At 44.2% G+C, this 11,974-nt stretch overlaps 2 protein-coding genes across 2 annotated transcripts; one reads left to right on the top strand and one right to left on the bottom strand.

Moving 5' to 3' along the window:
- The first annotated feature begins 1,039 nt into the window (after positions 1–1,039).
- On the top strand, positions 1,040–2,581 carry LOC126558418 (adipokinetic hormone/corazonin-related peptide receptor variant I). The gene is made up of 7 exons (XM_050214431.1): positions 1,040–1,213; positions 1,297–1,420; positions 1,499–1,647; positions 1,713–1,812; positions 1,877–2,084; positions 2,158–2,281; positions 2,360–2,581. Exons 1-7 carry the CDS (start codon positions 1,044–1,046, stop codon positions 2,553–2,555), a joined length of 1,071 nt encoding a protein of 356 aa, XP_050070388.1. The 5' UTR covers positions 1,040–1,043; the 3' UTR covers positions 2,556–2,581.
- A 301-nt stretch (positions 2,582–2,882) lies between these two features.
- On the bottom strand, positions 2,883–11,387 carry LOC126556889 (cartilage oligomeric matrix protein). The gene is made up of 17 exons (XM_050212435.1): positions 11,270–11,387; positions 10,626–10,689; positions 10,434–10,537; positions 10,131–10,342; positions 9,851–10,004; positions 7,444–7,581; positions 7,031–7,207; positions 6,829–6,946; positions 6,591–6,712; positions 5,485–5,585; positions 4,985–5,346; positions 4,705–4,924; positions 4,350–4,637; positions 4,054–4,288; positions 3,762–3,990; positions 3,189–3,697; positions 2,883–3,108 (listed from the first exon to the last, which is right to left on the bottom strand). Exons 1-17 carry the CDS (start codon positions 11,361–11,363, stop codon positions 3,032–3,034), a joined length of 3,204 nt encoding a protein of 1,067 aa, XP_050068392.1. The 5' UTR covers positions 11,364–11,387; the 3' UTR covers positions 2,883–3,031.
- Positions 11,388–11,974: the final 587 nt, after the last annotated feature.

The raw sequence follows: 11,974 nt of genomic DNA, 5'->3' as shown, positions 1-11,974 counted from the left end.
ACTCTCTGCAGGCGAGAGAATTAAAGCAACAAGGGGGAGAAACCTAGTGTTACCACTACAACATTGTCTCGTTTTTGATCGTTCATATATGCGTACCAACCGAGTGATTGAAAGTGCCGCGATGTGAGAACTCTGCTGCAACAAGTTAAAGAAATGCTCGGCCAATGCGTGTCCTGCTGCTTGCATTCAATCGATCTGGAGGTTTATTGCGTGGGGGTTTAGTGTTTTTTTTTGCCCAAGCCTACTCACCCATATCACCGGTCCAGCGTGGAAAGGCGTTGATTGCGCGATCAGTTGCCGCTGCTAATCATCAGTCCAAGGATCTATCTCATCGTACCCTTGCTTCGTGTGTGGAGCATGTGTTATGCCGCTTGTCTCAGACGACTGGACTATGAGTTGTTTGGCACGCGGTAAGTGAGTGTTCATTCTGATCGCACAACAACAACCCAAAGCCCAGTGCCTAGTGAAGCATTTGCGAAGATCAAAGCCATGTCCGGGATGTCTTGGGACAATCGTTACTTTGCGCGCATGTACTTGTGAGGAGGGGCGAATCTATGTTTTTTTTGTGGCTGTTTGTGTACGGTGCAAGCGATTGAGAGATTGCAAAGGTATTTCGCATCTCACGGAGCTCACTCGCGGAGCATACCGAGTGTTACGGGCAGAACTTATCATCACACCCCGAATCCAAAACGACCCACGTTGAAATTTGATGTACCTAATCGTAAATGGATAAGGAATAATAGTGAAAAAAATATCTGGGAAGGACACACTACGAGTGTGATCCTTTGTGTACAACCAGTTTGTACTTAAAGTGAGTGACAAGTGTTACGAAAGAGATTGAAAGATCGAAACGAATGGAATTCCGTGCGAATGATCCAGTACCATGTCCTTCAGGAAAGTGTACACAGTTTCCAACAGCACACACGTCCGAATGTCAGGTGCACAAAGATTTTGATGAATTATAGCCACCGTCCGGCGTAGTAAAGCGTCCGTAACATTTGCACCGAAGCAGTTGTTTTTTTTTCTCGGGGTATAGCAGAACGATGATGCTCGAAGCAATGGCGCTCATAAAATCGAACCAACGTATCGAGGACCATCGGAACTTGGCCGACTGGTCGTTTTATGCGAACGAATCGTCCGGTGAAGAATACTACGAAATGCCGATCGACATGCGCTTCAACTCGGGCCACATTCTGTCCATCATGGTGTACAGGTAAGATCCGTCGAGTAAAGTGATTAAAAGTGATAGATCTATTACGATGTTTATTAAGAAGTTTGGCAACTGTTGTGTTCCAGCACGTTGATGGTGTTTTCAGCAACCGGAAATCTTACAGTGCTTCGAATTTTGGCTCAACGGAAGGTGCGGGCATCGTCCCGAATAAACATAATGCTAGCCCATCTAGCCATTGCAGATCTGCTGGTAGGTTACAGTTTTGAAGCTCCCTATTACTGCACAAGAGTTGATGAATTGCATCTAATTTCTTTGCTCCCGATACAGGTCACTTTTCTGATGATGCCCTTAGAAATTGGGTGGGCGTACACGGTTAGATGGATTGCCGGGGATGTGATGTGTCGTGTGATGGCCTTCTTTCGGACGTTTGGGCTGTATCTTTCCAGCTTCATACTGATCTGCATATCGGTGGACAGGTGTGGAAAGGCTTTGGTTGCCTGCTGTGAGGTGAATCTGCTAATCGATCGCTTCTATTTGGCAGATACTTTGCTGTGCTGAAACCGTTAAAGGTACATGAACATCGTGCCGTACTGATGATTGCCGGCGCTTGGATAATGTCCGGTCTGTGTAGTCTACCTCAGGTATAGGATATATCGCATATCAGTAAGAATAAGGAGAAAGTTCACTAGTTTGCATCGTTTACAGTCGTTCATTTTTCATCTGGAAGTACATCCAAACATCACAGGATATCAACAGTGTGTCACATACCACTACTTCGAGGAGGAGATCTATCAAATCATCTACAACGTTATGGTAATGTGTCTGATGTACACGTTCCCGTTGATAGTGATCCTTTACTGCTATGGATCGATCTACTATGAAATATTTAGCCGCACAAATCCAAGGAATTTAGGTGAGTTTAGTGACAGTGATTATAAGCACAAGAAAAGCTTTGTTTCTTACAATAATACATGTATTCATTACAGAAAGCTTTCGGCGCTCGAGTATCGATGTGCTTGGTCGAGCAAAACGGAAGACTTTACGGATGACCATAACGATCGTGATTGTGTTTGTGGTTTGTTGGACACCTTACTACGTCATGTCACTGTGGTATGAACGGCTTTACTTAACGCCATAGAGACGTTGACTAATGCTAACACTTTTCTCTGCAACTTCGCCAATTTGCAGGTACTGGTTAGACAAGGAATCGGCTAAAAATGTCGACCAACGAATACAGAAAGGGTTGTTTCTGTTCGCCAGCACGAACAGTTGCATGAACCCGGTCGTGTACGGTATTTACAATGTGCGGAAGAAACACACCGCCAAAAATCATCTGAAGGTACAGGATAAAAGCTGTGGCAGCCATCTTACGATGAAAGTGTAACTTGCAACCCAAGTGTTCAGTGTTTGCCGGTAGGACGGGGTTTTTTTTTGTTTTATTTCTGTTGAAATAAAGAGATTAGAATAAGACAAAAACAAAATGGTTGAGCACCTTAACTATAGTGCGATACGCCTTCTTACATATAATTTAACTTTTGTGTAAGGATATGTGTGAAATAAAGCAATGACGTTACAAGGTGATGATATACCCAGAGAAAAGAGTGGACGATCTTTTTTTTGGTTTTTCTTCTTCTATCAAGTTGAATAGAACATCAGACACTTTATTGATCTGCATTATTGTCGTATGTCCTGCAAAAGTGTCTCTCTGACATTGAACTGAGGTAGCAACAAAGGAAATGGAGAGTAGTAAGTAGAGGCAACCTGATTATACGAAGCAGATTTGTAAATTATATATTTTAAGCGCTAGATTTAGTTGTACTACTACGATTAGCTTTGCCGAGGTTTAACCGAAGTGCCATTTTATGCTCGATGATCCACCTGAACTTCGCGCTGCAAACGTGGAGGCAGTTCACGGTAGATCGCTTCCGGAACGTTGTCTGTAAATAAGGAATGTCACACAATAATAAAAAAGAGGTTTCTCAATACTCCCACAGAAATATTCAGCGCACAAACTCACCATTGCATCGATACACCAAATCGGACCAAATGATCATCTCCTGCGAGAAGCAGAACACTCCCAGACGACCACCCTTGAGCGTGGTGTCAAATATGTTGCCCGAATCGGCCACCATCTGATCCCCGTCGAAGATGCGCAAACGGATCAATCCAATCTTCGGCCTGTGCAGCAACAACCAACGATAAGCGGTACGCTCCGTCCATCCTACGTTGCGAGGATCCTTCCAGAGCAGCTTCACCTGATCCTTGGTGTCCCCGGTATGCCACAGACTGTTGCGCAACATCTCACCCGGTCCCGTGTTGCTGTTGATAAGCTTCAGCTGGATGCCTGGTTCGGCGGACGCCCGGAACGGTGTCGCCTGCCAGTACGTTTGAATGTTTTTCTTCCACATGACGGCGTAGAATTTGTGATTGTCCTGGTAGCTGAAGATGAACCCGACGTAATCGTCATCGATCTCCGTATCCACAAAGAAGGTACCTTCGAAATCGACTCCACCGAATGCGTCGTAGCTGTAGATAGAAATATGTATGTGATTAAGTGACTAGAGGAACGATGAATGATGATGCGACTTACCCAACAGCCAACCCAGGATCACTGTTTTGTGTTTGCACAATTTCAGCCCCCTTATTGTAGATCACCCAGTTCGGATCGATCTGCGAATCACCCTCCGGATCGAGCACAACCGTTTGATAGGTACGGAAATCGGTGGAGAAGATTTTGGAATTGTTCGGACAGTTATCGAGATAGTTGGGGATGAGATCCAAATCGAAATCTTCCTCACAGATGTCACCGATTCCATCATCTGAAAGAGTTCGTTGTAGAATAAATTCCTTCCATCGCATCGAAGAATTACGATGAAACTTACTATTAGCATCAGTTTGGTCGGGATTGAACACAATCGGACAGTTATCTTCGTGGTTCAGAATGCCATCATTATCGGCATCCGTATCGCATAAATCTCCCCGACCATCACCGTCCGAATCAAGCTGATCGGAGTTGGGCAGCTTCGGACAATTGTCTCGACTATCCTGGATACCGTCCCGATCGCGATCGACATCACTGTCGCAAGCATCGCCGATAAGATCATTGTCGGAATCGTGCTGTAAGCGGAATGGAAGTTTATAAGTAAAAATGTCTAAAAAGTGCTCACATTTGCCATACCTGGTTGGGGTTAGGTATCAGTGGACAATTATCACAAACATCACCGACCCGATCGCCATCCGTATCGAGCTGATTGAAGTTGGACACCTTCGGGCAGTTGTCATCTTCGTTACGGATACCATCGTTATCGATATCGGGATCACAGGCATCACCCAACCCATCCTTATCAACATCGTTCTGATCAACGTTTGATACAGTGGGACAGTTGTCGCATGCATCTCCCTGCTTGTCACCTCCATCTACATCACTATCCAATTGGTCCGGATTGTGTACCAAGGGGCAATTGTCCTGCAAACAAAAGTGTACTCAGTGACTTGCCTGTGCATTACTCATATCGTATGATATCAATTCCTACCGGATTATTCAGAATTCCATCGTTATCCGCATCGGGATCACAGGCATCTCCAATGCCATCACGATCCGCATCTTCTTGACCAGAGTTGGGAATGTTGACACAGTTGTCCGCACGACATTTCTCATCGCTGCACAGCAGATTCGTGTCGGGCCAACCGTCAAGATCCTTATCGGAACCGCATAGGAACCCATCACCTGCCCATCCTACCTTACACTTGCACCTTAAATCGGGAAATGATATTCAAAAAAAGTTCATCCATTTGTTTGCCTAATCTCAGTACCTGTACTTGTTGTTTCCGGCATGCTTGCACACAGCATTCGTATCGCAGATTGTCCCATCCAGACACATCCGATCCGATGGTAAACACTCGTGCGATGAGTTACGGATGAATCCGGGCTTACACTGACAGTCATAGGATCCTTCCGTGTTGTGACACACCATGTTGGCTCCACACCGTGCCGAACCGTCCGCACACTCGTTCCGATCGGTACACCGTTGCCGTTGCATCGACCCATCGAAGGAACTGGCCGTAAGACCCTCATAGTGTATACCTACATAGCCACCTGGACAAGGATCGCATCGAAAACCGGGCACGGTGTTGGTGCATCGTACTCGCACATCACACGGTTCCACAAGGTCACACTTTTTTTCAATCAGAAAGCCAGAAAGAGAAAGGTACAATCAGATCAATAGACACAGTCATCAGGATAGTATGTTTCAATACGGGACGATCACCCGTAATCCCGATAAGGATAAGACGACCGCTCCAGGAACACATACCTCATCCAAATCATGACAGGCAGTACCGTTGCCAGTGAAACCGGCCGGACAGGCACCGCAGCGGTAGAACGGCTGCTGATCTAATCTACTGCAATGTACACCTTCATGTGGGGAACATTCAAGGAAGGATGTTTAAAGTGCAATGCTTGTGAACACATTTGTCAATATGGTTAGAGAGATTGATGGTTTCATGATTCACACTCTTCGCCCACACTCGGCCGAGCACGGCTCAGGCGAAATCCTAATCCTATATCTGATCTGGAAGCGCTGCAACGTGACGACAAGTGATTCAACAACGCTCCGACCATGTGGCAATACACCACGTACAGCTCACAACATTGGAATGTTGGAATGAACCATTCAACGGACAACGCAAAACAGTTGAAAGACGATTTAAAAAATGGCGGATGAATTCAAAGATGGCAGAGATGGGGAATCATATTAATTGGGAAACGGAAATTTTAAAACTAAAAGCATGCAGAACCGTTTCCAAGTCCTTTGTTACAGATGTTTCGGACAGGTGACGAAAAGTTGTTAAAACGCGCGCCATTACACTCCCAACTCGAAGAAAACGAACAGAAACGATCCATTAACCAAAACTTCGAACGAACAGTTGTTGATCAGTTTATTATTATTATTGGATATCGTCGAATATCGTTGGTAGTGAAGCTTAAGGTTAAGTACATTTAGCGCTTTACCGGACGAGAAGAGTAAATGGTGTTGGATAATGGTGTAGAAACAAGAAAAACTATTTGTAAAATATGAAAAAAAAAACACACCATGTCACACGGTCATATACTGTCAGCTACACTGGAAAGTTGCTCGGAAAAAGGGATGACATTATGAAAACACGAACGTTCTATCGTATCTAGGCGGAATTCGCACCGTTTACATTCACAACTGCATATTCGCATGGACATAGGGATAATACTAATGATGAAAGGTGGAAATATTTCGCTTCGAGAAGCCCCGTAGCCCATGCGTACTAAGGGGCCTCCGTCGACGACGACAGTCTCGTAGGTCGTAGGCGTAGGTTAAATTGGGATGGAGGAGACATTCATTCAAGGCATTTGACTTGTTGGGAGGTTTTGACTATTACTTCCTACCTGGCGCACACGGCTTGTCTTCGCAGGCGTCCCGAAACCGGCAGTGCTTACCGTCGCCCTCGTATCCTGCCGGGCAGGGACCGCACTGTGCACCCTCGACCGTGTCATAGCACTGGACACCACTGTACCCGGGGTGAAAGAGAAGACGAGAAAAAGGGAAGAAATTGACAATATCTTAGCAGCTCTGGCTATAGGATGGGAGCTTGCTACTCCGCTTTTTAAGGACGGTGATACTAACTTAAAGCAGGGCTGGTCCGCACAGGTTTGACCCGGACGACAGTTGCGGCCATCGCCAACGTACCCTCGCGGGCAGTGTCCACAACGCATGCCGGTAGATGAATCATAGCACTGTACGCCTGCGGAAAGGAAAACGAAGTGATTGCCCTCGTGTGTGTTAAACATTCGAGCCGATCTTCTGACTGTACTCTGAATTTAATTACCTGGGAAGCATGGATTACTGTACTGGCAGTTTTCGCGCAACGGTTGGGCCTGCTGACAGCCGGCACAGTTTTCGATCAAACCTCGCAGATAGTTTATCTCATGCCGTTGTCCTTTAACCTCTTCTTTTAGTTCCTTGACCAGCTTCAACAGTTCACCCAAAAGCTTCAGAATGTTCTCTATCGTCACGAAGAAAAGTGAAATGGCACAAACCCGATTAGTGAAAGAAGTAGTATCAATATATGTCACGAACACAGACTTTAGGACATATGGCCACTAGCTGTCGGTCCTAAATCCTAGAGGTATTTGAGCAGTACCTGTTCAAACCAGCGGAGTAGCTTAGGAAGGCCCAGGAAGCTGGATTCCCTAGTCATACCGAGGTACTACCTCACAGTAAAGAAGAACACAGACTTACCATCGCAATCACCATGAATGATTGGAATATCGCCACGGTTAGCAGAGAAATCCGTATGGTACGCTTCCTTGTACTTTTCGGACGTATGATGCCAGTTGCGGATGTCACGCTTCTTGTTGCGCTCTGGAATAACCTCACCTGCAATAATGTTGGAAAACGTTTTTAATGAGCTCAGTAGATCATGGTAGTGGGAAGCTATTTCTTGAGCTGTAGTATTCTTAAGCTACTCGGTGTGTGTTTTCTTATGTTCTCTAGATCGTATGATCAGGTGTCGGAATCATCTCATCAGGTCGAAAGTCATACAAAATTTTAGTCGTAGAATTGCACGAAGTGTGGTGTAGCCATATCCCCCCTGGGATTCAACATCAGAGCGATTTCAGTAGTAAGCGAAGTTGCGAGTTCAGCGAATATTTTGAGATTAAGGGGATCGTAAGTCTTTGGGAGGATCTCTTTCAGATTCAGGAGAAGTTAAAACTCAAGGCGTTGTCAGAAGATACGCGGAAGCTAATCCTGCTCGAACCAGGAAAAAGCCTATTCGTCTGTCCCAAGTAGATCCGACGATGTAGCAAAGAAGTGCGCGAGAGTTCGGGATAGATCACTCCTTCATCGACCGACCTACAGCGGATTGTATCCGGCTTGTTCCCGTCAGCATAAAGGATCGAGGATCACGATGTGTTTTGTGAATAGTATAGTTAATAGTAATATGAACATATTGTGATAAAATGATTGTGTACTTATCTGAATCACATTGCCTATTACAATCATATCATATCAATAATATTACTATAAAATATGATAGGTGTTAGTAAATGCCCTAAACCCTGTCCAGGGCAACAAAAAAAAAAACTTCATATTCCAGGCAACCGGGCTACAAGGGTAACCAACAACTTTGAAAAATCATAACTTTTTGATAAAAATTCCAATATCAATTCAATGCACTCATAGAAGTTAAGTTAACTCTTCTTCTGTCTATTGAAATAAACATGTTCTCTCAATTCGAAGTATTTTTGAAACTACGAGGACTGACAATAAAGTAAGGTCTCCAACGCTGCAACTTCGCCGGATCACGCGCTAGGCGAAATCTGGCAACACCGCCGTCTTCCTTGGTTCCCCCACTACCACTTTGCTGCTGGGTGAGGCTTCCCCGACCGCTCAGTCTTGGCTGAGCAGCCGTCAACGATGGAGGTACCCCTCGCTTCAGCGTCCAAGTGCGAATTGCGTTCTGTAATACGTTTTTTGAGTGCGAAAAAGGTGATACCTATTGAAATCCATCGTCAACTAGTTGAAGTTTACGGGGAAAAGTGTATGGACATAAAAAACGTGCGTAAGTGGAGCCGCGAGTTCAATTCCGGGCGCACTAATGTTCACGACGAGGAGAGAAGTGGCCGACCGTCGGTCTCGGATGCGATTGCTCAAGCCGTGGAGGCAGAAATGCTCAAAAACCGCCGTGCGACAATTAGGGACTTGGAAGAGAAGCTTGGAGGAGTGTGTAGCAGCGAAACAATCCGTCATATCCTTGTGAACAACTAGCAGTATCACAAAGTTTCTGCCCGATGGGTGCCGACGGTCAGAAAGAGGTCAACACCTGGCTGCGCGAGGCGGACGGAGAGTGGTATTCTGCCGGCTTAGACAAGTTCATCGTGCGGATGCGAAAGGTGTTGGAAAAAAATGGCGATTATGTAGAAAAGTAGCCAAGACCTTGGCCTTTCCAACGGTGTATCGCTTTTTGTAAATAAATGTCATTTTCTATGAAAAAAAAAATGGAGACCTTACTTTACTGTCAACCCTCGTATTAATCTTCAAAATAGACATTTTTCGACAAAATAAAAAATAACCCAAAAATAATTTTTCAATTGCTTTAACAAAATTTAACAACATAATATTTCTAACAGTTGATAAAACTGTAAACCATGGATATAATTTTATTTCTTCAGAATTTTACTGCGGTTAAGCAAAATGTAAATGGTGTTTTAATTCGAATAAAAACCGTTAGAGAGGACCTCGTTCTTCATAGAAAAAAAAAAACGAAGTAAATATTTTCCACAATTATTTTTCACAAAATTGTTAAAGCTGATTGATTTGATCAGTCTAAACACAATTAAAATGTCATTTTTGAATAATCAAAACTTGGTAACGACCAAGAGTAGAGATGACGTGTGTACACCAACGGAAAGAAGGAAAGTTAATACAATTTTCATTACTGTATAGAAGTACAATTAGATTGTATATAAAAAAATTAAGCCACCAAAGTTACTGGCTACACGAGTAGAACCGGAGCAAAAATCATTTTAAGTCGGTCTGGCTACACGGGTAGCTGGCTGCCTGGAATAGGGTTAGGGTCACATTTCGCCAAGCTGATACCTAGTTTAATATTACACGACCTCCCAGCAACCCTGACCTTACTTACCTTGGGCTTTATTCTTCAGCATCTTTTCCACCGTCTGCTTCTGACGCGAGTGAATGTGATTACCGTTGCGGCGCAAAATCTTCTGACAGCTGGCCCGGCTCAGCGCCTTCTCCAGCTCGGAATCCAAAAACAGGGGATACTTTCGCTCACGGAACTAAAGGCCAAACAAATTTCGCCAAGGAAAGAAAACAATACAACACCAATTCGGCGTCAATCAATCCGAAGCGTCAATCTGTGTGAACGATGATTGGTGGATGGAATTAGTGGATCGATTAATTACCAGTTTGACGGTCGGTTCATCGCTGCTGGCAAAAAGCTTGGACAGATTCACGTCCAGCTCCTCGGTGGACGACTGTTTACAGTTCATGTAAACGGTGATCGCACTCTGGTGGAACGCGAATGCTAGCGATTTGATCGTTGTTGATTCGTTCAGATCGTTCAGGATTAGATTCTTCGAGTACACCTTCGAGTGGGTGGTGATATCGATGGTCACTGGATTGGAGAAGCGGTAAAGCGGATTACGAAGGTATCAGGGATAAGTGGATGAATTATAGATTTTCGATTAGGAAGCATTTTGACTTACCGCGTTTATTTTTGCGATCGAGGTAGAAGGAGAATTTGTTTTTCGATTCGGGGAAATCGATCATAAACAGGGCCTCAATTGTGATTCGAAACTTTCGACGTGGTCTGAATGGAATAAAATGGGGTTGAAGAGTACAAATTACCTTTACCCTTGCAATTGTTTGAAGCTGAAATGTAGATGTAGTGCTCTTACCTAATATGTCGAAGCGATATTAGGAAATCATCCTTAATGTATTCCTCCAGCTCAGTTGAAGCAACTAATTGTAAGACAGAAAACGAAAAAATGAAAGGAAAAATGTGTGATTCAGCGAGTCTAGATCATGCCCATTTTAAAACCCCGTATTATGATGCAAACAAGAGTACTTTTATTCACACTGTAATTAGTGACACCACCATAGAGGCACATCAAACAAACGACACTGGCAACAAGTCGCTGGCGCCCCAAATAAGAAATTAATTTAAATAAATCAATCAATACCAACCAGCGCAGCAATGGCACAATGTGGGCGCACACATTCAGGCCCTGTACGACGTGTAGGTTTTTGGGATACGTAGAAGATTTATGAATCGTTACTTCATCGTTACTTCCACAAGGCAAGCGTATTGGACCGGGAGGGAAAGGAAGTGTTCTAGATCTGGCAATTAGAGTCGCCAAACGATCGTTCGCGGGGGCAGTAAGAGCGATCTTTAATTTTGGGGTATGGCGATTGACTAAGAGTTTCGTAATATTATGTACGGGGGGATAGATTAAGAACAAGCCTGCTAACTGCTCCCTTAAATCAATACTGAAGTCTGCATCTGGATTGCTTATTTACGGCTAATTGATTGCATACTTACCGGGGTCAATCGATAGGGGCTGCACATGCTGCACAAATACGCACAGTGACAACAGCAGCAACAGCCCTGCCATCATCGGCAGGGTTGATTTCATTTTGATTCTGTTTTTTTCTTCTTTTTTTTCTGCGTGAAAAGGGAAAAACAAACACTTTAAAACAATCACTTGTGCACTTGCGGCTTGATTGATTAAATATCCATTACTGGAATCTGTACAATAGAATGTTAATTATTGTTCCACACATCACACACGCGCTCACAGTGAGAAATTGGTTACAATTTATTCAGGGTCGTTACACGAATTAAAGGGCGAAAGTAGTCACAACCTTAAAATGGGCGTTCGGGAAGGATAACCGGAGTGTTTAATTTGCTCCATTTTTAACAACTACACGAAGAACTACCTCGCTTCGATTTCGAATTTGTTGGAAACGTTCCTCGTTACCTCTGATGTTCCAACTTTTGGGCGTGTGAATGTTCGCATCTGTTAGCCACTTTACGCGAAAAGCAACCACTATCATTTGCATTGCATTCGGACACTTTTATTAATTGTTTGATGCTTTGATTCTGTGTTCGCTTTTGTCTTTTTCTGGTCGCTTTTTTTCCCATTCATTCGTTAACCGTTGCCACGATCATCGTCGGCATCCCATCTTGTTGCTGATGCTGTGTAGCGCGTACCATGCCAGGCCGCGAGGTGTTGCTATGATGCTT

Source organism: Anopheles maculipalpis, chromosome 2RL (assembly GCF_943734695.1).
Source record: "Anopheles maculipalpis chromosome 2RL, idAnoMacuDA_375_x, whole genome shotgun sequence".
In the NCBI taxonomy this organism is placed as follows: domain Eukaryota; kingdom Metazoa; phylum Arthropoda; class Insecta; order Diptera; family Culicidae; genus Anopheles; species Anopheles maculipalpis.
This window is presented reverse-complemented; position numbering and strand designations above follow the sequence as displayed.